Raw genomic sequence first — 25,304 nt, 5'->3', positions numbered from 1 at the left:
TAAATGGGCCTTGGGCTTTTAGGGGAAAACTTCCAAATACCACTAAAAAAATGATGGGCACGCCCCGAAGGGGTTTCAATTTTTAAGGTAGAAGACAGGAAGCGAGGCTGTGGCTGCTTCTAGAATTTGGTAATACCAGATTCTGCCTTCAGGCCCCTCAGCCTCAGAGGCGCAATGTGGAAGGGATGACCCTGGGGGCAATGACGGCTCAGAGTCCCCAGATGATGGCAGGCAGCACGGGTCCCCTGTGTGGCCAGCAATGCTGGTGCAGCTCCGCCCCAGGGGGAACCCCTTCCTCTCCCCTCTCCCTGCCTCTGCCCCCGTGCCGCCTACTCTCTCCCCTCCCCCTCGCCTCGATCTCCTCCCCGTGCTCTGCCCCTCCCCGCTGCCTCCTGCCCTCTGCCCTCTCCCTCCCACCTGCCTCTGCCCTCCCACCCCTGGCCTCTCCCTCCACTGCCTCTGGCCTCCTGCCTCTCCCCGCTCCCCTGGCCTCTGCCTCCCCCTGCCTCTCCCGCTCCCCCTGCCTCTCCTCTCCCCCTGCCTCTACCCTCCCCCCTGCCTCTACGACCCTCTCCCCTGGCCTTCCTGCCCCTCCCCTGTCTCCCTCACATTAATTATGTGAAAGGAAACTGGCTTTCAATTGTTATGATCTATGGAGCTAAAACTCACAGATTTCAGGTTTTTCTCCAGGATGTGCCAGGTCGGTTCCATCACTTCGAACATCATGTAGTACTGAATATTCTGGACGAAGTTGAGCATTCGCTGCCGCAAAGTGAAAGCCCCGGCAAACCTGAGTGACACGGAAGACGGAGGACAGCCATGGAGGACGTGGCCCCGACGGCACCCAGTGGACGTGGCTGTTTCCTCTGCAAAAAGGTGCCCCTCCCAGTCCATCAGACATGGCCGCTGCTCCTGTGTCTGCCCAGCACAAGCTGTCACCGTCTACCAACCTGTGCCCTGCAGGGACACCCCAGCCAGCCGGACAGTGGAGACTGGGATGTGGGCTCCTTCGTGGACGGACTCCTTGGAGCCCCAGGAGCCCACACCAGGAAGGTGCCACACAGCAGATGCACATTTGTGCTTCATGATTGAGACGACTTCTTTTTCATCTAATTTTTTTTTTGAGAGACAGAGTCTTGCTGTCGCCCAGGCTGCAGTGCAGTGGCTGGATCGTGGCTCGCTGCAGCCTTGACTTCCTGGGCTCAAGCAATCCTCCCACCTCAGCCTTCTGAGTCGCCGGAACTACAGGCATTTCTGGCTCATTAAAACAATTTTCTTTTTTTTTTTTAAGAGATGAGCTCTCATTACATTGTCCAGGCTGGTCTCGAACTCGTGGGCTCAAGCAATCCTCCCACCCTGGCTTCCCAAAGTGCTGACATTACGGGCAGGAGCCACCGCACCCGACTGGACAAATTCTTAAGCAGCTCTGCCATCGACCCCTTTTTTCAACACCCTAGAGCCACAGACCAGCAGCAAAGCACCTCTGGTTCCAGCAAGATGTGGCTGTCCGCTCTCGGGAGGAGCTTATGTCCTGCATACTGACCCGGGCGGTCTCCATGCCCGTGCAGTCACCACAAGGCTCCAGACAGGGCTGAGGGACAGAGCCAGCATCCCCTGCGGGGTGGACGGCAGCGCCGCGCAGCCCCAAGACAGGAAAATGAAGCATTATGGATCTAAAGCTACAAACGTGCGCTTCCAGATGACGTTTCCAGAAGCCTAGAAAGCAGAGCTGTCTACCAGGAGGGCACACGGGGGACAGAGGAGGAACGCACCACTGGGCGGAGTGCAGTGAGTGCTGCTTGGCGGTTTTGTTGCTGATCCAGACGCTGCAGAGCTGCCGCTCCACGTGCTTGCAGTAGAACATGTGCCTGAAGAGCATCTGGTAGCGAGTGAGGGCTTTCCTGCAAGAGAGGCAGTGGCACCTCAGGCGGGTCCGTGACAGGCGGCGTCGGGGACATGGTGTCTGTGCTCCACAGTCTGCACGGTGGCCCCCGGACAGCCCGTGAATCCCCCGGGCACTGAAGGCCGGGGAGAGCTGCCTTGGGTCCTCTGTGGGACGAGGTGGCCACTGGGTGGCACAGTTCTCACTTCTGCCAAACCTGAGTGAAGACCTAGCGAGTGCCCGAGTGGCCGACCCGCACCTGTTGATGATGAGTGAAAGGGGCCACTTGACGATGTAGTCAAAAGAGAAGGCCTCCAGGCCGCTCAGCGTCAGCTCTGTGGGGTCGGCATGAGCCATCGCCTTCTCCTGCTTGGTCTCGATGGCCAGAACACGCAAGAGCTGAGTGATGAGGTCATGGGGCATCAGGTCGATCTTGGAGGGAAGGAAATGAAACAAACCATCCAGTTTTAAGGAAAAGACGCGAAGTCCCTTCCCGACACCATCCACGCTCAGACCCAGCGCTGACATACAGTTCCCTGCATTCCGACTCTAAACATCAGAGGCTTTTCAAAAACCCAAACGTCTACTGATAAATCAAATTCAAAACTGAACTACTTCCTATCAAAACAAAACAAGAAAAATTCAGATGAAGTACTCTGTAAATACGCACTGCTGTGTGGACGGTGTAAGGGGAAAAACGCTCGGGAGGGTGAAAGAAAGGTGATTCCTTAGGACGGAAACCTTTGTACACGATAAGCACCAGGCCCAGCTTGAAAAATAAAGCATATTTCATGAGGGATATACTAGTTATTATAGGCAACTAATACTGTCCTCACATTAATCATTCAAGTACTTACTAAGTTCCAACTACCTGACAGAGTTCCTATAAAACCACACACAACGACAGGACAGAAAATGAAGGGTAGAGGATAAAGCAAGAAGAAACAAGCAGCAGACGAAATCGCCGACCGTCAGGAACGCAGAAATGAACCCGTGATGTCACTTCTCCATGGAGCAGACAAGATGGGGGCTTTCGCAGGTGTGCAGACAGCAGCCCCCAGCTGTGTGGCCCAGCGTCCTGAGACTGAAGTCCAGCAAGGTCAGCCTAGTTGTACAAGGGCCATATATTTTGACCCAACAATTTCACTACCAGGAATTTTTCTGACGAAAACATTCCTGCTCCTAACAAGAGACCCCAAAATATCTGAAGCAAGAATAGAATGACAAGGAGAAAAGCAGTTCTTCAGTGACAGGGAGACTCGGTGCCCTACTTCTAATCATGGAGAGAACCGCCCGACAGATCAGTGAGGAAAGACAGGGACTCAGGACCCCAACTGCAGAACACCCAACAGCAGCCGAAGGCACGTCCTCCTCCCGCGCACACGGAACCGAGGGCGCATCCTCCTCCCGCGCACACGGAACCGAGGGCGCGTCCTCCTCGTGCACACACGGAACCGAGGGCGCGTCCTCCTCCCTCCCACGCGCGCAGAACCGAGGGCGCGTCCTCCCGTGCACACGGAACACTCTCCAGGACAGATGTGGGGCCACTACACAAATCAATACATTTCACAAAACTGAAACCACACAGTCTGTTCTCTAACCACGAGGAGATCAAGTTAGAACCAAGTAACAGAAGGAAAACCAGAAAATTCACAAACATGTGGAAGTTACACATAAACCAACCACGGCTCCAACAGGAAATCAGAGGCAATCAGGAACACCTCCAGACCAACAGAAATGACGACGCTGGGGGATCAGCGAAGGCCGCACGCAGAGGGATGTTTACAGCTGTAAACTTTGCAAACTAAGAAACTAGAAAAAAGACCACACTAAACCCTAAGCAGCAGACAGAAAGAGTAACAAAGACGACAGAAGAGAGAAACAAAACAGGAAAACAGTCAAACACCCAAGAGTTGGTTCTTTGAAAAGCTCAATGAAATCGACAAATTCCTAGCTACATCAGCTAAGATGAAAGAGCATTCAAATGACTAAAATCAGAAAAAGAAGGGCTATAACTACCAGCCTCACAGAAACAAAAAGCTGATACTAGAATTCCATGAACTGTGCACCAGACGAGATGCGAGACTGACAGCCGACCAAGAGGAAAGGGACTGAGTAGACCTGTGCCCAGCAAGGGGCCAAGTCCACCTCAAAAAAGCCTCCGACAAAGACAAGTCCAGGGCCCAAGGGCTCCCAGGCAAACCCTGCCAAACATCCAAAGAATCAACGCACTCCTGGGGAGGCAAAGGTGGAAGGATCGCTTGAGCCCAGGGGTTCAACCAGCCTGGGCTACACAGTGAGACCCCCCATCTCTATCAAAACAAAAACTAACAAACAGAAAAAAATATATATACATGTGTGTATATATATGTGTGTGTATATATATATTTAAAAAAACGGCTAGGCATGGTGGCTGACGCCTTAATCCCAGCACTTTGGGAGGCCAAAGTGAGTGGATCACCTGAGGTCAGGAGTTCAAGACCAGCCTGGGAAACATGGTGAAACCCCCTTTTTTTGACAGTCTCGCTCTGTCGCCCAGGCTGGAGTGCAGTGCCGCGATCTCAGCTCACTGCAAGCTCCATCCCCCGGGTTCACGCCATTCTCCTGCCTCAGCCTCCTGTGTAGCTGGGACTACAGGCGCCCACCACCTCGCCCAGCTAATTTTTTTTTGTAGTTTTAGTAGAGACGGGGTTTCACTGTGTTAGCCAGGATGGTCTTGATCTCCTGACCTCGTGATCTGCCCGTCTCGGCCTCCCAAAGTGCTGGGATTACAGGCGTGAGCCACCGCCCCCGGCCGAAACCCCTTCTCTACCAAAAGTACAAAAACTAGCCGGGCATGGTGGTGCGCACCTGTAATCCCAGCTATTCGGGGGGCTGAAGCAGGAGCATCGCTTGAACCCGGGAGGCGGACGTTACAGTGAGCTGAGATCGCGCCACTGCACTCCAGCCTGGGTGACAAGAACGAAACTCCGTCTCAAAAAAAAAAAAACAACAACAACAGAAAGACAAAAACAAAAAGAACACCACTCCTGAAACCCTTTCAAAAAACAGGTGGAGAGACAGGTCCACACTCACTCCACAAGGCCAGCACAGCCTGACACCCAGGCTGACAAGGGCACTACAGAAAAACCCGAGACCTGCGCCCCTTGTGAGCACAGGTGCAAAGACCCCCAATCCCAGCAAGCCAGCCCCCACAGCTGAGAGCAAAGGAAACAGACCCTGCGGCTGCCTCACCTGGGCAGGGAGTGGGGGACGGGGCTGGCCTCTGCTGCGCTCTCCTCCCAGCCCCACCGAGGCCCCTGCCTAAGGCGGCAGCCCCCGGCACCCCTGCCCACCTTGAGGTCGTCCTTGTAGGGGTCAGTGTTGGCCGTGCTCATGCGCAGGGCCAGCTCCAGCAGCGCCTCCAGGCGGGGGGGCGTGATGTCCTCCACCGGCTTCCGGAGCTCCTCCTCCGCGAGGTCCATGAAGTGCACGAAGAAGTCGCCCTGGTCCATGAGGAAGTAGCGCTTGATGGACCTGCACCAGGGAGCAGGCGTGAGCATGTCCCATCCACAGGTGCCCGCCACAGCCAGGGAGCAGACGTGAGTATGTCCCACCCACAGGTGCCTGCCACCGCCATCATGCTAAAACACACTACAATGGGCTAAGCGCTTGGCTCTCAGGCAGGGGAAGTGCGACCACCATGTAGGCTGTGGCAGGAAGAGCTGAGAAGGGGCTGGTGGGCCCTGGGCAAGGAAGGGAGCTGGGGCCCCTGGACAAGGTGACCCGGGGCCTACACCACCGACTGTGTGTGCCAGGTCCTTGAGCTAGAGACCATCTGGCAGTGCCCACTTTCAAAAAGACAAGGCAGAGCTGCCAGAAAAAACCCAGCGATCTCAGCCCCACGTCCCACAGGCTCCAGTTTCAGAGGGAGGCGAGCGTCTGCACAGGGACAGAGCACGGAATCACCTGAGGTGTGCCACCAGTTCCTTCTCCTCCATTAGGAAGTCCAGCAGCACCTTGCTGGCATAGTTAAATGCCTTCTCGATCTGCTCCACGTATGCCCGCTCTTTTAACGTGTAGATGATCTCTTTGGCCACCGGGCAGGTGACGTCATGGCCACACTCTCTGACCACATTTAGATATTTTCCTGAAAATGGATAGAAATTAAAAATGTTACTCTCCACATGGTCCATCTCAGGCCCCAGCTGTCTTCGTCTACACAGGAGGCAGTGGACTGGAAACTGGGCTGCACGAGGCGGCTCCACACTCTTGCTCCTTCCTGGTAAATTGCTGTCAGCTGCTACAGACTGAGCAGGTGGCGTCAAGGCTTTGCCGTGGCTCTGCACATCTGGAATTTTCTAACCAAGGGCACAGAAATCATTTCGAAAAGGCATTATGAGAACCAGATGGCTAACCACTTCCCAACCCTTTCGTGACGGCCCTGATGTGCCAAGTCCAACCCCACACCACTGCCCTGGGTCTGGGTCAGGCCCTAACCTGTGTGGTCAGAGACTGAAAACACTGCCGGCCGGGAGGCGTGTGTCTTCGATGGTTTTTCCTGTCATGCTAATGGAGTTTTAGAAATCAGAAATGAGAAACAGGGAAGGCACCATGAGAGAGCCTCCTGGGGTCAGGGACAAAACAAAGTCCTGGCGATGGAAACCCGATGAAACCTGGCAACAGAGACCATCTCACGGCCTAACTCAGCACTGCAGCCCAGCTCATGGGCCAGTCCTGACCTCGGCCCTGCATTCACGGACACCTGGGCTCAGGACGCCCACAGGGTGAGGCGCAGGCTCTTAGGGGAGGGCCTGGGCTGCAGGAGACTCTCTAGGCATAGCTGTGCTGCGGCCCCGGGCCAGGTCCCCGCCGTGTGCACTGCACCTGTGCTGAGGATCTTGTCCGCCACCTTCTGCAGGAAGGAAGGGATCTGCTGCTGGACGATGGTGTACCGCTGGTCCCAGTACTTGTCATTGTAATCCTCCTGGATCCTCTCCTTCCGCAGCTCGTGCTCCTCGACCATAAACTCACTAAAACCACAGGGAGTGCTTCGGTCACAGGCAAAGCAAGGGGGCCTGTGAGGCAGACGACACACTTCTTCAGGCCGGCAGCGCGGAGGGACCTCAACGGAGGCCAGCACACTTCCAAATAACGTTCCACAAGGGCCAAGCCTAACCTACCAGTTATTTCTCAACTGTGGGCTAAAACAAACCTAGGGGCCGGGCGCGGTGGCTCACACCTGTAACCCAGCACTTTGGGAGGCTGTGGTGGGCGGATCACGAAGTCAAGAGATCAAGACCATCCTGGCCAACACAGTGAAACCCCGTCTCTACCAAAATACAAAAAATCAGCCGGGCGAGGTGGTATGCGCCTGTAGTCCCAGCGACTTGGGAGGTTGAGGCAGGGGAATCACTTGAACCTGGGAGGTGGAGGTTGCAGTGAGCCGAGATCACGCTACCGCACTCCAGCCTGGCAACAGAGTGAGATTGTCTCAAAAAAAAAAAAAAGAAAGAAAAGAAAACCAAACAAACCTACAAACCTCACTCTGGAACAGAGTATTTAACCCAGGCTCAGGGAGAATGCAGGGTCCGCGGAGCTAGGTGGGAAACTGATTTGTCTTTATCTGCACCTGCCTCTTTTTGGAATTTAGCATTTCCTTCCATGATGAACCCAGGCAACAAAATGATGCTCGTGTGGGGTGTGTGGGGCCAACACTGACAGAAACCAGACATGTCCACGTTGTCATCTGAACAACCTCAAATATATCTGCTTCACGCTGGAAGGTGCTTTCTTTAAAGGTGCCCATTATACCAGATTTTACTTGGTCCATTAGGGAAGACGTAGTATGTCCACATCACAGATGTATCTTTTGAAAATATTCCAACAATGGTATGTCAACATAATAGACATTACTACAATTCTTTGGGAACTAACATATTTTTATGCATTTAAATATATCTCACTGAAGAGAAGCCGACAGACCCCACCAGATCAGGAAATCCATGCACCAAAGAGGCTAAAGGACCTAGCTGGAGGCAATTTAATGTCCTGTACACAAAAGAATAAGGCCATAAGCAGCTGGGCCATTCCTGTCCTGGGCCGCATGGGCAGCAGCAAGTGGATGCCTGTCTGGTGTGTGCTTTCCTGAGACCACAAGCAAAGCAAGGCCAGAGCCCCCCGGAGAGGGCAGCACGCGTCCTCCGTGTCCCCGGGAGCCCTACCTGTACGGGAGCGGGCAGCACGCGTCCTCCATGTCCCATGTCCCGGGGAGCCCTACCTGTACGGAAGAGGGTAGCACGCGTCCTCCGTGTCCCCGGGAGCCCTACCTATACGGGAGAGGGCAGCACGCGTCCTCCGTGTCCCCAAGCCCTACCTATATGGGAGAGGGCAGCACGCGTCCTCCGTGTCCCCGGGAGCCCTACCTGTACGGGTCATGGATGATGCCCCTGTAGATCCACTTCTCCAGAACCTCAAAGTAGGGAGCGCTGGCCGCCTTGGTCAGGTACAGGCAGAGCTCCTGCGCCTGGCTGTCCCCTGTGTAGCTGAAGCTCCTGTCATGGAGCAGGCTCAGTGTGGATCCCCCAAGACACTCGCCTTTGTCCACAGAGGTGGCTGCGGGGAGAAAGGAAGGCTCACTGCTGAGAAGGAGGTGCACGCCCAGCCTACCAACAACACTGCTGGGGGCCCCTCATGCTTCTCCAACCTTCTTACTGGGACGGTGCTGCTGCTTCTTTGGGATACATATGAACTGTCAGGTTGTCGTTGCTGATTTAAGCTGACCAGTAAGAGCTTCCAGGGCTTTCTTCTTGCAAGTTAATAACACGTGGAGCAACAGGGGCTTTGGCCACATGCCCCTGCCCTGGGCAGCTGCTCCACAGCCCCTGCAGTCTCTCCTCACACCGGGTGCTGTGTGGAGACACTTGCCACCCACTGCCCCATGCCCCCCGGGCGGGCACGCACCGAGGGAGGCCAGGATGTCCATGGTGCGCATGGCCGGCTGGATGTAGAACCAGAGCTTCTGCAGCGAAAGGAGGCCCTGCCTGTGCAGCTGCTCCAGCTGTGACACCAGAATCAGGTGCTCCTTCACCAGGGTGCGCATGGCGGCTGCCAGGGCGTGGTTCACCTGCCCGTACTCGAAGGAAGACTTCTCTTCAATGAACCTATGAGAAGAGCTGTCAGACTTCCTCAAAAAGGCAAGCTGCAGGCACATACAACGTCTGATATTCTAAGTCTCATCCCAAACAGGAAGCAGATGACTCACTCGAACCCCACATCCCAGAGGGGAACTCTTGCCCCAGGAGGAGATGAGTCAGGACCCTGGACGGTGACTCACAGACCCTCCAAAACTGAGTCTGGCACTGTCCCCATGGTCATCAGGACAGGACCCAACCCCTCCCCCACAACAGTGCACGCCCCCAGCGACCGCACCCGGTGCCCACCTGGTCACCGTGGAGTAGCTGGCAGCCACCGGGAGGATCCTGTTCACCAGCTCCCTGATGGACAGGTCCAGGTTGGGGTCCACAAGGAAGGTCCGGCTCTGCCTCCCAGCCAGGGGCTGAGCAGTGACATACCTCCCGTCCACGCCCACCAGCACGTATAGCAGGTCCTCCACCACGGCCGACTCCTGTGAGGCCAGGGGCAGCGTGCCTGCAGGCACAGACAGCGCTGTGGCTCCGCAGCCGCCACTCCCACGCCCCCACAGCCACGTGCCTCCTCCGCGGGTCAGCCTCACTCTTGCTCATCTTCTCTGTTTATGGGTATAAAAGGTCAGCCACTGCACTTGGCTTTGACTGACCCCACTGGGGAGCCACAGGCTGAGTTCCGGCCACCACAGGACACGGCCGGCCTGGGAGGCGCGGGGGCTCGTGTCAAGGTCTCCCCACACTGGGCTCTGCAATGCTCACATAATGGCTGACATTTGAAAAGATGAAGTAAGGAGCTGAAAAGGCAACTCCAGCAGAAGCTGCGCTTTCAACATTCGTAAGTACAACTCGGTAAGTCTGGGTTACTCTGGGACAAAAAACCTTGTCTTCAAAAAGCTATCATTTATACGTTAAGAAACTGATAATTTCTACTCACACAGCATGAGACGGCTGCAGGACACACAGCTAAGTTTCCTCATGAGGACAGCCACGGGCCGTCACCCACCAAACCCCTCACGTCCCAGGACCAAGTTCTCAGTCCACAGCCTCAGGCGGGCCCTGCCTGGGGGGGCGGGAGCAGCACCAGAGGAAAGCACGATGTTGAAACTGTCCCCATGTGGGCCTGACAGGGCCCCGTGCCAGCCAGACCACACCCAAACCAGGCCCTAGCAGCTCAGGCAGGCTCCATACAACACGCTTCCAGTTTACAAAATCACTGTCGGCCTCACACGTCTGCTGGGAAGTGTCCTGTGACTGCAGGCCTCAAGACTCTGAGCGCAGCTGCAATCCGTCACCAACGCAAGCCCTTTGGCAAAAGCCTCAATCACGACGCAGATCCACACTGTCCTTGTTTTTTCTTTCCTTTCTGAGACAAATCTCGCTCTGTCACCCAGGCTGGAGTGCAGTGGTGCAATCTCAGTTCACTGCAGCCTTGAGCACCCAGGCTCAAGCGATCCTGCCTCTTCAGCCTCCCTCAGAGGTAGGACCACAGGTGCATGCTACCATTCCCGGCTAATTTTTAAATTTTTTGTAGAGGTGGGGTCTGGTCGTGTTGCCCAGGCTGGCAGATCTACACTTTTCAAGTTCCATTTCTTTCTATTACTCCAGTGGCTTTCTCAGGATGACCAATAAAACCGAGACCCCAAGGTCTGCCATTCCTAAAGCAGTAGGTGTGGCTTGGCATTTGGAGAACAGCAAGTGCATCTTCCAGGAACTGCCTCTGACTCTAAACCACTTATTTTCCACCATGTTGGCCTCATTCACCCACAGCCACGAAGCCTCGGCCAATGCCTGTGTGGGGAGAAGCCTCACGGTGGGGTAGGGGTGCAGTGGGGTGGGGGTTAGTGTGGATCTGGCCGCCTGACTGTGGAGGGACCTCAAGGCCGGGCACGGCGGCTCACACCTGTAATCCCATCACTTTAGGAGGCCAAGATGGACAGATCGCTTGACTCCAGGAGTTCAAACCAGCCTGGGCAACATGACAAATTCCCGTCTCTACTAAAAATACAGAAATTAGCTGCGTGTGATGGTACACGCCTGCAGTCCCAGCTACTCGGGAGGCTGAGGTGGGAGAATCACCTGAGCTTGGGAGGTGGAGGCTGCAGTGAGCTGAGATCGCGCCACTGCACTCCAGCCAAGGCAACGAAGTGAGACCCTGTCTCAAGAAAAAAAGAAGTCAGTTGCTTCACCTCCCCAATATTCAACATCCTCGGTGTCATCTCAACACCTGCGTCGTCGTCTGCGAATCACCACGTCCAAACGACCACCGACCACGTGGCTCCTCCGTGCTGGTGTGGGGAAAAGGCAGGACACGGGTAGGCAAACAGCTTCGCACGCTGCACAGCAGCGACGAGACGGACGACACTGCCGCGGCGGCACTGGCCAGGTGGACGCCCACACTGTGGAGAGGCACGGCGGGAACATGGAGGGCTGGCAGCCGCCTCATGCTTACAAGGTCCTGATGCTTTCCGAGGCACGTGTCCTCATCACACACCACTCCAGGGGTGTTTTCCAGAGGACGCTGGCCCCAGGTCATGCAAGGTCCCGTGGTGTGGCACTGGTCAAATCGTGGGGTGAGGGCTGGACAGTCCCCTGCACGAACACCACGGTGAGCTCCATTCTCAAGTCTGCACAGGCGGCATGAGGGCGCAGGGACGGTGCGGACAAAGGGAGGCAAGGCAGGCTGGATGCCGGTGGCACCCCTGGGACCTGTGGCCGTGGGAGGGAGGTGGGGCGAGGCCGCCCCTTTCCTAGGGTGCTGAGTGTGCCGAGGGCACCCGCACCCTGACCTGAGAGCCAGCTGCAGGGTTCACAGCCGAGTCCCACACACTTGCTTCCGATCACCGCCATGCTCAGAGCTGCCCGTGGCGCCCAGCATTATTGGACACAGCCCCTTCCCTGGATGGGGGAACATGGGGGGAAGCCCAAACACCCCCTCAGTGCTTCCTGCTCCAGAAAGCTGGCTCCACTGTGCTCCACTGCGGGGATCCCAGGCACCAAGGCCCCGCGCTTCCTTCTCTGAAGCCTCCCTGGGCATCATCAGGAGCTCTCAGATGCCCACGGCTGCCCCGGCCGCCCCTAAATACGCTCTCAGATGCCCACTGCTGCCCCGGCCGCCCCTAAATACCCGCGAAGGGAGCGGCTCTCGCTCCCTAAGTCTTCACAGTTGGATTATTACTGAAAACACACTGCACAAAGCAGACTGTTCTTTTTTTTGAAACAGGGTCTTACTCTGTTGCCCAGGCTGGAGTGCAGTGGCACAATCACAGCTCACTGCAGCCTCGACCTCCCAGGCTCAAGTGATCTCCCACCTCAGCCTCCTGAGGAGCTGGGACTACAGGTGCACGCCACCACACTCGGCTAATTTTTATACTTCTTGTAGAGACTAGTCTCGTCATGTTGCCCAGGCTGGTCTCGAATTCCTGGGCTCAGGTGATCCACCCACCTCACCCTCCCTAAGCGCTGGGATTACAGGTGTGAGCCACCACGCCCAGCCAAAGTAGACTATTTTCTACACTTTTCATTAACTTACAGCAGAGTTCTGTTTGCTTGGGAATGAGGAAAACAGGTGGATTTCCTGTCACCGTTCTCCAGGGTTTCTGGCAAAGGCAAGGGTTGGCCTCTCGGTGCCTACACCACAGAGCTGCACGAGCAGCGGGAAAGCAGACCGCGTTCCACGCTGCCTCTTGAGTTTGGACTAATGGGGAGAGGCAAGACAAGCAAGGATCTCTGTCCTTAAGTTTGTGAAATCTCATTTTTCAATCTAAAAATGTACTTGACTAGGTGTGGTGGCTCACGCCTGCAATCCCACACTTTGGGAGGCCAAGGCGGGCAGATCACCAGAGGTCAGGAGTTCGAGACCAGTCTGGCCAACATGGCAAAACCCCACCTCTACTAAAAATACAAAAAGTAGCGGGCGTGGTGGCACCTGCAGTCCCAGCTCTTGGGAGGCTGAGGCAGGAGAATTGCTTGAACCTGGGAGGTGGAGGTTGCAGTGAGCCGAGATCGCGTCACTGCTCTCCAGCCTGGGCGACAGAGTGAGATTCCATCTCAAAAGAATTTAATAGATAAAAATGTACCCATGAATTGTGACAGATGAACACATCCTGGGTCCCCAGCAACGTGCCTTGAAATGACTATGTGGTCTCACTTGCATCTTGTTTACACGAGCACTACTCTAAGAGGCCTCTGAGAACAGAATCTACGGGAGTGATGAATCGCTGTTCAGAAGTGCTGCACACAATTCTGCTGCCTGCAGGTCTGCACCAGGGCACCAGGATGCCAGCAGGGGAGGGGCCTGCTGGAGGCTGCCCACAGCTCCGGCAGGAGGGATGGGAGAAGAACCCTGAAGGACCCAGGCGAGCCACTCTCCGCTGCCACCCTGGGATGGGAATATGGAGGCAGCGGCCAGCCAGCATCGAGCCTCACAACCTGAGGAAGGGCAGCCCAGGGGAGGGCTGGGCCTGCAGAGTGTCCTGCCCAGGGGCCAGAAATAAATCCATCACGTACCTATCGGCAGAGCCCGGAAATAAACCCATCACGTACCTATCGGCAGAGCGGTGTCTGTGCTGATGCCAGCACCAATCAGGAAATCCCCGATCAGGGCAGGTCTCTCATACACCCACGCTGGGAAGACGGGGAGGTGCTGGCCTGAATTTTTTTTGTTCTGCTTGTCTCGAAGCATCTTTCTTTTAAGTTCCAGAGACTAGCAAGGACATTTTTAAAAACCAAACCAGAAAGATACACTTTAGTGCAAACACTCAAGACACCTGTAGAAACTAACATCTACAGCAAAGATGAGTAGTCAATTTAACACCTACAAAGAGTCAACCACACAGAAATGAAATGCACCTCGATATCCCTGCCACATGTGAGGGGCTGGGGAGAACAGGGCAGATGGGGAGCCCTAGCCCCTCCTCTCAGGAGTCCGGGTCCAGCAAGGGCCCCCTGGGAAACCATGGGCACCAGCAGCGGGAACCACAGGAGAGGGGGCGCTTTGGCACAGAGCCATTGTTTCAGAGGAGGGTGCCCCATGAACAAGCTGAATTGCTTCTTCCTGGCAGTGACTAGGTCTGAACACCACTTGCTGGGTGAACACAGGCATTAGCAACAGACTTGCATCCTTACCCTGCTGGGGAACAGCCCCAGCGCGACAGGCTGGCTCCTGACACGTGGTCGGAGCGCCTGCCCTCCTGTGCCAGTGGCCGCCGGAAGCTGACAGGGTCGGCCTGGGCTGGCCCAGCTTTCAGAAGCACTGACTCCCACTCAGGGCTGGTCAGGCACAGGGGCAAGTGCAAACTGTCTCTGCATGTGGCAGTACGACCCAGTCTCCTTCTGTGCCACACAGGGAGAGCAGTGCCAGGGCTGAGGGAGACATGAACAGAGGCCTAGCACCATGTCCAGCACAGAACGTGCCTAGCAAAACCGGCCAGGCCCTCGGGAGCCGCTGTATCCGACACGCAGCCACAAGGCCAGGACGCCTCAGGAACACAGCTCCTGAGGGAGTTTTAAGGTCACAAAGGCAGGAACGTGGCAGCTCCAAGGAGAGAGACTGGGAGATGACTTACATCAAAAGACCAGGGTAGGCCATAAGACCAAAACCAAGAACAAGTAGCAAATACAGAAGGAATAAAAGATTATAAAAATCTGAAAGCATTCCCTCAAAACTGTCAAAAATTAGAGGAGGGAAATGGGGAGTCAGGATTGGGTAGGCTCAGAGTCATGTGGCCACCTGGCAGCACAATTCCCACGTGGGTCAGAACCTTGTTGCTATTGATTCTTGTGGTTCAGAATTATTGGTTTTTTTAAAAAAAATAAACATATAGAGCTAGGTCATGATCAAGCGTTAAGCCTTGACCTCTCTAAATCGGGATTCATTTTTAACAAATGACAGAGAGACATGCCCTTCCAGCAGGGGTCCGGCACAACACTGAGTGTGGGTGCCTGTGGACAGCCACGGACGCAGTACCTGCTGCAGTATGGAGCCCGTGGATGGCCATGCATGCAGTACCTGCTGCAGCGTGGGTGCCTGGGGACAGCCACAGACTCAGTATGTGCTGCAGCATGGAGCCTGTGGACTGCCACGGACACAGTACCTGCTGCAGCATGGGCACCTGTGGACAGCCATGGATGCAGTACCTGCCGCAGTGCAGAGCCTGTGGACAGCCACAGACGCAGTACCTGCTGCAGTGTGGAGCCTGTGGACAGCCATGCACATAGTACCTGCTGTAGCGTGGAGCCTGTGGCCACACTGCCAAGCTGCTTCCTCAGCTCCTCAAGCTCCTGCATGGAGATCTTGGAGGCTGCAGCAGGGACGCTGACGCTGGTGGTACTGCTGCCCGCAGCAGCGGCTGCAAGCTCAGCTCTTTCTTTGGCATTCTGTTGTAAGTACAGCAGAGTCTGAAAACATGTAAAACTGTGTGTTCACACTGGGCCAGCACCTCTTTGGCCACAGTGGGAGAGTAGGGGCGACACCACCAGGACGGCCCCCAACCCTGACAGGCACCCCTGTTAATAGCAAAACGACGCATGCAACAGGCAGGAGCTGAGCGTGACACAGGCGGGAGCTCAAAGTGCCCCAGAGGCTGCTTCTCATGTTTACATCCATCATGGGGGAAGGTGAAAGTGCCCCCAGCTCCAGAGGCTGCTTCTCATGTTTACACCCAACATGGGTAATCTTTCATTCTGATTCACCAAAAGTGTCCTACATGGTCTAGAAGCGTTACTGGTGTGAGGGAGGAAGAGCTGACAGGAAGGTGGCGCGGAGAGAGCAGGAGACGCGACCTCACTCCCAACACGGGCTGCACGGGTGCGGTGTGGCATGCGGCATGGGCACCTACCTCTTTGTCTTCCGTGAGCTTTGACAACAGGTACACCAGCGGGTCAAGGTTCCTTGTATTTTTAGATTTCAGTTCATCATATTTCTTTAGAAAGTCTTCTGGAGTACGAGAAAACTCTGCAATTTTAACCTCAAAAGCACAAACATGAGTGATTTAATGACAATAATTAATAAAGCACTGTAAAAAAAAAAGTTAAGAAAATTATACACAATAAGCCGATACAGTTAAATTGGGCTAAATACTCATCCCTCTGAAATAAACTAAGAAACCCATCTCCATGTTGTGTGAAACTTCCCATATTTTGAGCCAGGCAGTGGCTCACGCCTGTAATCCCAGCACTTTGGGAGGCCGAGGCTGGTAGATTGCTTGAGTCCAGGAGTTCAAGACCAGCCTGGCCAAAATAACAAAACCCCATTTCCACAAAAAGATTCAAACATTAGCAAGGTGTGGTGGCACTCGCCTGTGGTCACTACTCTGGAAGCTGAGATGGGAGGATCACTTCAGCCTGGGAGGCTGAGACTGCACAAGACTAGATCGTGCCCCCGCATTTCAGCCTGGGTGACAGAGTGAGACTCTACCACAAAACAAAACAAACCTTATCCATATTTCCCATAATGGTTTCTTTCCTTTTGTGCTTCTTCGTATTATTTTAATTTTTTGTAGAGACAGGATTTCACCATGTTGCCCGGCCTGGTCTCAAACTCTCAGGCTCAAGCCATCCACCTGCCTTGGCCTCCCAAAGTGCTGGCATTACAGGCGTGAGCCCCTGCGCCCGGCCCTTTTATGCTTCTTCAGGTTTGTACTGGAAGTAGTGACTTGCATTTCCTCCCAGTAGTTTACGCATTCATTGTATACGTTTCACTGTATTCCCTCTGGAATTTATTATTATGTGCAAGCCTAGAGGTTACGCTATTTTTTTTGATGGAGTTTTGCTCTTGCTGCCCAGGCTGGAGTGCAATGGCATGATCTAGGCTCACCACAACCTCTGCCTTCCTGGTTCAAGTGATTCTCCTGCCTCAGCCTCCCGAGTAGCTGCATGACAGGCACGCGCCACCACGCCCTGCTAATTTTTGTATTTTTAGTAGCAATGGGGTTTCTCCATGTTGGCCAGGCTGGTCTCAAATCCCCAACCTCAGGTGATCCACCCGCCTCAGCCTCCCAAAGGGCTGGGATTACAGGCGTGAGCCACCGTGCCCGGCAGGGGTTATGTTTTACTCAGTGATTTACGATGCTTCCCTCAGAATGAACTAAACATGGGTGTCCCTAAACTCTCTATTCCACTCGGCTAATTTGCCTAATTATCCTTGTACCATTGTTAACCTGTTCAAATAACTGAAGCTTCATAATGTATTTTTTTTTTTTTTTTTGAGACGGTGTCTTGCTCTGCCACCCAGGCTGGAGTGCAGTGGCCGGATCTCAGCTCACTGCAAGCTCCGCCTCCCGGGTTTACGCCATTCTCCTGCCTCAGCCTCCCAAGTAGCTGGGACTACAGGCGCCCGTCTAGTCGCCCGGCTAGTTTTTTGTATTTTAAGTAGAGACAGGGTTTCACCGTATTAGCCAGGATGGTCTCGATCTCCTGACCTCGTGATCCGCCCGTCTCGGCCTCCCAAAGTGCTGGGATTACAGGCTTGAGCCACCGCGCCCGGCCCATAATGTATTTTTAAAAATAGACTTCAAAATCACTTTTTTTACTGAAAATCTATAATTCTGAATTATATATGATTTGAATAAAGAAATAACATCTTAAAGGGATTTCAACATGGTTAAGACCACAGGAATGCATATCAGGACTCTCCCTCCTCACAGCTGCAGCGGACAGAGTAGGGAAGAGGGAGGGTTCTAGGCCCCGCTTTCTCCTGGGGCCTCCGTTACTCATCTGCACAGTGGGGTGAACCACAGGAGCTGCTGGGGGGAGTCAGCAGAATCAGAGCTGAACACACACAGCCCAAGTGCTGTCTGCCATCGTTGCCGGTACCACTGAGGCCACCCAGGAATGGGCACTCACCCTTCACCTTCCACGGCACACAGCCCTGCACCAGGGGCGGCACTCACCCTGCACCATCCTGACCCCGGGTTGGCGCTCAGCTTGCACCATCCTGACGCCAGGGCGGTGCTCACCCTGCACCCTGACCCCAGGGCGGCGCTCATTGGCCTACCACTGACCAGGGGCGGCGCTGCACGCTACACCTCTGAGCGCCAGGGGGGGCGGCGGGCTCACCTGGCACCTCTGACCCGCAGGTTGGGCGGGCTGCGCGCTGCACCATCCTGACCATGTGCGGCGGCTCACCCTGCACCGACTGGACGCCGGGGGCGCGCTCAGCCTACAACCTGAGCCCAAGGGCGGCGCTCACCCTGCACCATCCTGACGTCGGGTTGGCGCTCACGCTGCACCATCACTGACCCAGGGCAGTGCTCACCGCTAGCACCCTGACCCCGATGGCGGCGCTCACCTGCAGCATGGCAGCATGCACAGTCCTGCACCAGAGGTGGTGCTCACCCTGCAGCCTGCACTGGGGCGGTGCTCATTATGCACCCTGACCCAGGGGTGGGCTTACCCTGCACCATCCTGCACCAGGGGTGGTGCTCACTCTCTACCCAGACCCAGGGGTGGGCTCACCCTACACCCTGACCCAGGGAGGGCGCTCACCCTGCACCTGGACCCAGGGGTGGGTTCACCCCGCACCATCCTGACCCCGGGACAGTGCTCGCTCTGCACAGAGCTACCCCAAGGGCAGTGCTCACCTTGGCACTGTGAGCAGAGACAGTGGTAGTGACGTACGGGGTCCTGTTCTTTTGAAGCAGGTCAATGTAGACCTCAGCCCCGTCTCCTCCGTGGACACGCAGCAGGCTAAGCAGTTCATTGACATCATGGTGAATCCGAAATTCACTCATAGTTTTAGCTCTGAGGCACCAACATCACAATATGTTCTCCTAAAGGTAAGAGGGCAGCTATTCATAAAATTTAAACTGTAGAAATAAAACAAAAAAAAAACTTTTTTTTTTCTTTTGAGACAGAGTCTCACTCTGTATTTAGTCGCCCAGGCTGGAGTGCAGTGGCGCGATCTCGGCTCACTGCAAGCTCCGCCTCCCGGGTTCACCCCATTCTCCTGCCTCAGCCTCCTGAGTAGCTGGGACCACAGGCGCCGCCACCATGCCCGGCTAATTTTTGGTATTTTTAGTAGAGATGAGGTTTCACTGTGTTAGCCAGGATGGTCTCCATCTCCTGACCTTGTGATCGGCCCGCCTCAGCCTCCCAAAGTGCTGGGATTAAAACAAAATTTTTTTAACCCTCAAGGCTGGCCAATGTCAGGCCTTTGACAAACCAAGTTATCAACCGGCCTGGGGCCCCTCCCCTGACACCCCAACAGCCTCTAGAGGGTCCTCTGCATGGGCCTGGGATTCACCTGCCTCCAGCTTCCAGGCGGCCTCCACAGCTCTGGGAGCCATCCCCATGGGCAGCACGAATGGGGCCTGAGACCCGGGTTCCCTTTCTCCTGCACCTCCCTCCACACACGGATCTGGGCCAGCAGGGATGCTCTGCTGCTCGCCTCGGCTGGTAGGCGGAGCTTTCTAGTCCCAAATGTGCAGATGGGAGGCAGTGGAGTCTACACAGGGAGCTCTGCACAGGCCCAAGCCATTGACACTGTGCCAGGTCCTGGCAACCTGGCACACACAATAAAATCCCAGCTTCCACCCAAGAGGCCCACCCTGGTTCTCAGACCCTGCGGTGCTCGGCCGCAGCTCCATTCACTTGGCCGGCTCTGCATTCCTTCTTCACTCCGGTACCCGTGACATCTCCTTCTCTTGCCCAAGCGTGGCTACCGACAGAGATGCTCCGGTAACATTTCTACACGTTCCCTACGCGTTTGAACCAGGTGAGGTTCCACTGCAGCTCCAGCTGCCCCAGGGTCTCACCAGGAGACACGTAACACATACGAGATCGAAGCCGTCACAGACACACCCAAGTGGGCAGCAGAACACTGCGTGGGGTCAGGGTGCAGGGTAAGCGCCACCCCTACTCTCCCACCAGTGGCTGGTCGTTAGCCTCTGCCATTGAGAGTTCTGCTACAAGGCCATTAAGACAAACACATGGCTGTGTGCAGTGGCTGCTGCCTGAAATCCCAGCATTTTGGGAGGCTGAGTCAGGTGAGTTGCTCAAGGCCAGGAGTCAAGACAGCCTGGGCAACATAGTGAGACTCTGTCTCTACAAAAAATACAAAAATTAACTGGGCATGGTAGCATATGCCTGTAGTCTCAGCTACTCGGGAGGCTGAGGTGGAAGGATCCCTTGAGCCACTCCAGCCTGGGCGACAGAGGGAGACCCTGTCTCAACAAAAAACAAAACAAAACAAAAAACACACATAGGCAAGGCAACTGGCTATAGATTAAAAAACAAACATAAGCAAACTTTACATGCTTCACAAACATTTCAATTCATCTACACAAGGGTTCTTAATCTGGTATCCATGATTAAGTATCAGTAACTTAATCCATGTATTCTTAATCCATGATTAAGAATCAGTAACAGACGAGCCCTTGAAAGTTATGGGCAAAATAATTTGTGAATTTTCTGAGGCGATGGCCCTTCGACAAATTCTCGAAGACTCTATGACCCAAAAAAGGTAAGCAACCACTCTGTGAGAGCTTCAGGAAGACAAGGATGAGTTCAACAAAACATCGAGTACAGAAGACTTGGCACACACTCCCACAATATGCTAATTCACTAATGACTATTAGCGCGGGACTCGACACCGAGATTCTAACCCTGTGTGACAGAAGGGCGTATCCGTAGATGAACATCAAATACTGGTCACAGGCTGGGTATCTCAGAAAATGGAAGGAAAGCGACAAGCAGGCATGGTGCCCAAGTTGCTCACATACATGCTTTTGACTCAGGAGGCACTCACGGTAACTACAGTTCAAGCACAAGGCAGGGCACGCGCCACGGAGCCCCACGCAGTCCAGACACTGATGTGGCTACTTCCAGGCTGTAGGAACCTGAAAAAGGACGTGTCCTCTCCAAGCTTCTTCTGAAAAGGGGAAGCCCTAGGTCCTGCCTAGAGCTGTGGTGGAGAGAAGTGAAATCATCCTGAGAAAGCACAAAAGGGCCCCTATGTGGTAAGTTCTTACAGTGTTGTCACCAGGAAAGTAGAAACAAACACGCGGCCACTGTTACTACCTGGAGGTGTTAACGCAGTTACCTGAGAAATGGTTAAGTTTGCAAAAGGAAAACTGGGTCCCAATCACTGACAATATCTTAAACTACCAGTTGCTTTTCTAATAGTCACGGGAACCTTGGACGAGGCCCTGCAAACTACTTGCGAAGCAGAAAAGACAGCCCAAAACTTTCTGGCTAGCGGCCTCTTCGAATCCAAGGGCAGCCTGTTTCACCCACATTCTACTGGGCTCCCCGAGGACTGCAGGTTGTCCTGTAGCTGCTGGACCGAGACACACTTTGGTCATGCTAGGTGGCAAGAAAACCATCTGCCACCAAAACAAAGCAGTCCCCCACCAGACACAAGTCGGGAGAGAAAGCTACCTCTGAGGAAAACCATCTGAGTATTTACTGAAAAACTACCTCCTGGGCGTGGTGGCTCCCGCCTGTCATCCCAGCACTTTGGGAGGCCGAGGCGGGCGGATCACGAGGTCAGGAGATCGAGACCATCCTGGCTAACACGGTGAAACCCCGTCTCTACTAAAAATACAAAAAATTAGCCGGCATGGTAGCGGGCGCCTGTAGTCCCAGGTACTGGGGAGGCTGACGCAGGAGAAAGGTGTGAACCTGGGAGGCGGAGCTTGCAGGGAGCCGAGATCGCGCCACTGCACTCCAGGCTGGGTAACAAAGCAAGACTCTTTCTCAAAGAAAATAATAATAATAAAAAAAAATTAAAACTACCTTCAGGAAACTTCCCATCTCTTCTAGAAATAGAAGCACAGATACCTGCACATCATGAGTGTTCACCCTGTGAGGCGCCTGCTGCTCTCCCTGAATGTGCGGACCCGGCCTCCAAAAGTGTAGCCCACGCCTGCACAGAGTCCCCCCACTCAGGAGACCTCTGGAAAAGTCCTGGGGCAACTCTGGGGTGTCACGGTCACGGAGGTTGCTCTCAGTACTTAGAGGGCCAAGGCCAGGGATGTTAATCATCCAGACAGCTGTTCCACCAGAATGTGCAGGGTTCCACTGAAGACACAGCTCTGAGGAACTGTTTAGCCATGGCCGCTTACTTGGTCTTCCTGATGCTCCTGAATTCTTACTATTAATCACACAAACTGAAGTCCCTTTCACAGAGGCTGTGAGCTACGCAGGGACGTGAGCGCAGCAAGCCATCCAGGTGCCAAGGCAAGAGACCAAGGGCACGAGCTATTCCAGTATAATAAAATATATTAAACAACAAGTTATACTAGATGTAGATCATAGACATGATTACATATAAATATCATTAATCATTAGTTTGTAGCAATTATTCTTCATTCCAATATTATAATAATCCTCGCTCTACAATCATAACCTAGGAAAAACCAGGCCATACAGAGACGGGAGCTGAAAGGGCACGCTGAGAAGTGACCAGAAGACAAGAGCGTGAGCCCTCTGTTATGCCTGGGCAGGGCCACTAGAGGGCTCTTTGGTCTACTGGTAACACCAGCATCTGGGAAGATGCCCATTGCCAAGCGGACTGTGGTCTAGTGGTAGCGCCAGTGCTAAGGAAAAACACCCACTACTTAGCAGACCAGGAAAGGGAGTCTCCCTTTCCCCAGGGGAGTTCAGAGAAGACTCCACTCCTCCGCCTCTTTGTGGAGGGTCTGACATGAGTCAGGCCTGCCTGCAGTTATCCGGAGGCCTAACAGTTTCCCCATGATGCTGTGCTTCAGTGGTCACGCTCCGAGTCCGTTTTCATGTTCCATCCTGTGCACCTGGCTCTGCCTTTTCTTTAACAGTAGCAAAATTAGTGAAAGTACTAAAAGTCTCTGATATGCAGAAATAATGGCATAAGCTGTCTCTCTCTCTATGCCTCGGCTGCCAGGCCCCCTGTCCAGTGGACATGTGACCCACGTGACCTTACCTACCATTGGAGATGGCTCACACTCCTTACCCTGCCCCTTTGACTTGTATCCAATAAACATCAGCACAGTCTGGCGTTCAGAGCCACTACCAGTCTCCGCGTCTTGGTGGCAGGGGTCCCCTGGGCCTAGCTGTCTTTTCTTTGATCTCTGTCTTCTGTCTTTATTTCTACAACCTCTCATCTCCGCACACGGGGAGAAAAACCCACTGACCCTGTGGGGCTGGACCCTACAAGGACGCGAGCTGAGGAAGCAAGGCACGCATGCCACACTCCACCACGGACAAGCAGGGCACACACTCCTATTAAGTGATCAAAACACAGAGGGACGTGAAAAAGAGCCTCTGTTGAGAGCTCAAAACTAACTGTACAAATTGGTTTGAAAAATTATTTTACAACTTGTGGAAAATGTCAAGAGCCCAAAGGCTTTACAGAGACAGAAAGTACAGTCAGGCATCACTCAACATTCTGAGAAATGCCTGGCCAACATGGTGAAAACCAGTCTCCAACAAAAATACAAAAATTAGCCAGGCCTGGTGGCGCACACTTGTAATCCCAGCTACTTGGGAAGCTGAGGCACGAGAATCGCTTGAACCCAGGAGGCAGAGGTTGCAGTGAGCCCAGATCGTGCCACTACACTCCAGCCTGGGTGACAGAGAGAGACTCTACTCCAAAAAAAAAAAGCGAAACGTATGGTTACATGATTTCCTTCTGAGCAATCATCAGTCACTTGCAGACCTAGATGGTGCAAGGCCTACGATGCACATAAGCCACCTAGTGGAGCCTCTTGCTTGCGGGCCACAAACCTGCCCAGCAGGTGGCTGTGCTGAACACTCCTTACCCTGCCCCTTTGACTTGTATCCAATAAACATCAGCAGTCTGGCGTTCAGAGCCACTACCAGTCTCTGCGTCTTGGTGGCAGGGGTCCCCTGGGCCTAGCTGTCTTTTCTTTGATCTCTTTGTCTTCTGTCTTTATTTCTACAACCTCTCATCTCCGCACACGGGGAGAAAAATCCACTGACCCTGAACACTACGCAACTGTAACACAGAGGTATTTGTGTATCTAAACATGGAAAAAGTACACGGGCAGGCATGGTGGCTCACGCCTGCAGTCCCAGCTCTTTGGAAGGTTGAGGGAGGAGGACCACTTGAGCCCAAGAGTTTTGAGGCCGCAGCGATCTATGATCTATGATCGCACCACTGCACTCCAGCCTGGATGACAGAACGAGAAAGCTAAAAGCCTCTATCCGCCACCTGGCCCATTCTCTGCAGTAGATCTGAAGCGTCCACTGCTTCCGCGGTGTTGTCAATCACCATTTTAATTAGATGACTCTAGTCTGACGTCTGTCTCTCCTTCTAGGCTGCCGCGCTCTCCTGTGATTCCTTCACCCACACACCCTGGGCACCTAGCACAGGTCCTGTGTTTCACGGGAGCTGCGGGGACCGGAAACGTCGACAGGACCCCGACAAACCAGGAAAGGGCCTTTGAACTAAAGTAACGGGAAGTCACCCAAGGGCTTTTTTTTTTTTTTTTTTTGAGACGGAGTCTCGCTCTGTCGCCCAGGCTGGAGTGCAGTGGCCGGATCTCGGCTCACTGCAAGCTCCGCCTCCCAGGTTCACGCCATTCTCCTGCCTCAGCCTCCCGAGCAGCTGGGACTACAGGCGCCCACCACCATGCCCGGCTAATATTTTGTATTTTTTAGTAGAAACGGGGTTTCACCGTGTTAGCCAGGATGGTCTCGATCTCCTGACCTCGTGATCCGCCCATCTCGGCCTCCCAAAGTGCTGGGATTACAGGCTTGAGCCACCGCGCCCGGCTCCAAGGGCTTTAAGTTAAAAACGGTTGTAATAAAACCGGAGCCACTCTGGCTCCGGTTCGCAACTGGTTTAGAGGGAACAAGATCCAGGGACTGCCGCGGTCCAACAGGCGGGAGACGAGAGCCGGGGCAAGGCGGACGGGAGAGAGCGTGCGAGAGGGGGACCTGCGACCCGGCTTCCCAGGGCTGGGAGGGGACACCCGGGACTACCCGGAGGCCCGCTCCGCCCCGCCCCGGCTGAGTGTCGGGCCGCGGGGCAAGACGCTGGCCTGGCCGGTGCAGGCCCCAAGGGCTTCGGCCCAGAGTTCGGGGACCGCTGCGCAGCCAGAGGGAGCGCGCGGGAAGAGCCGCATCCCGCCAGTTCCGTCGCCTAGTGGTCCCCCGGGCCTGGCAGTCCCCCAACCCCCTCTCCGCGCCCGCGCTCCGCCGGGACTCACCGCAGTACCAGAGCCACAGCTCCCGCGCAGCCCCGACGGCGGCGGAAGTGCGCACGACGTCACGTCCGGCTCGGCTGGCGGACGGTGGCCGACAGGCTGCGCCCGCCCGCGCCCGGGGTGATGCAGCTTCCCCAGCGCTGTGCGCCC

At 54.7% G+C, this 25,304-nt stretch overlaps 1 protein-coding gene across 10 annotated transcripts in view; it reads right to left on the bottom strand.

Annotated features, from left to right (window-relative positions):
• TUBGCP2 (tubulin gamma complex component 2) overlaps positions 1-25,304 on the bottom strand; it is a 29,259-nt gene that overhangs the window by 3,335 nt on the left and 620 nt on the right. For 2 of the 10 annotated variants that reach the window (XM_017893817.1, XM_017893826.1), the window contains exons 2-14: positions 18,588-18,776; positions 15,846-15,974; positions 15,229-15,405; positions 13,552-13,711; positions 9,304-9,511; positions 8,825-9,024; positions 8,287-8,476; positions 6,749-6,894; positions 5,831-6,011; positions 5,218-5,398; positions 2,142-2,314; positions 1,773-1,901; positions 670-790 (exon numbers count right to left, since the gene is read on the bottom strand). In XM_017893817.1, coding sequence (XP_017749306.1) covers positions 670-790; positions 1,773-1,901; positions 2,142-2,314; positions 5,218-5,398; positions 5,831-6,011; positions 6,749-6,894; positions 8,287-8,476; positions 8,825-9,024; positions 9,304-9,511; positions 13,552-13,711; positions 15,229-15,405; positions 15,846-15,974; positions 18,588-18,737 — 2,145 coding nt within the window. In that variant the 5' untranslated portion in view covers positions 18,738-18,776. Of the gene's footprint in view, positions 1-669; positions 791-1,772; positions 1,902-2,141; positions 2,315-5,217; positions 5,399-5,830; positions 6,012-6,748; positions 6,895-8,286; positions 8,477-8,824; positions 9,025-9,303; positions 9,512-9,943; positions 10,980-13,551; positions 13,712-15,228; positions 15,406-15,845; positions 15,975-18,587; positions 18,794-20,609; positions 20,730-20,752; positions 20,928-25,157; positions 25,271-25,304 lie in introns of those variants that run through there. The other 8 variants (XM_017893818.1, XM_017893823.1, XM_017893819.1 and 5 more) reach the window with 8 other exon arrangements.

This window comes from Rhinopithecus bieti, unplaced genomic scaffold (genome assembly GCF_001698545.2).
Source record: "Rhinopithecus bieti isolate Rb0 unplaced genomic scaffold, ASM169854v2 scaffold_24263, whole genome shotgun sequence".
Lineage (NCBI taxonomy): Eukaryota > Metazoa > Chordata > Mammalia > Primates > Cercopithecidae > Rhinopithecus > Rhinopithecus bieti.
This window is presented reverse-complemented; position numbering and strand designations above follow the sequence as displayed.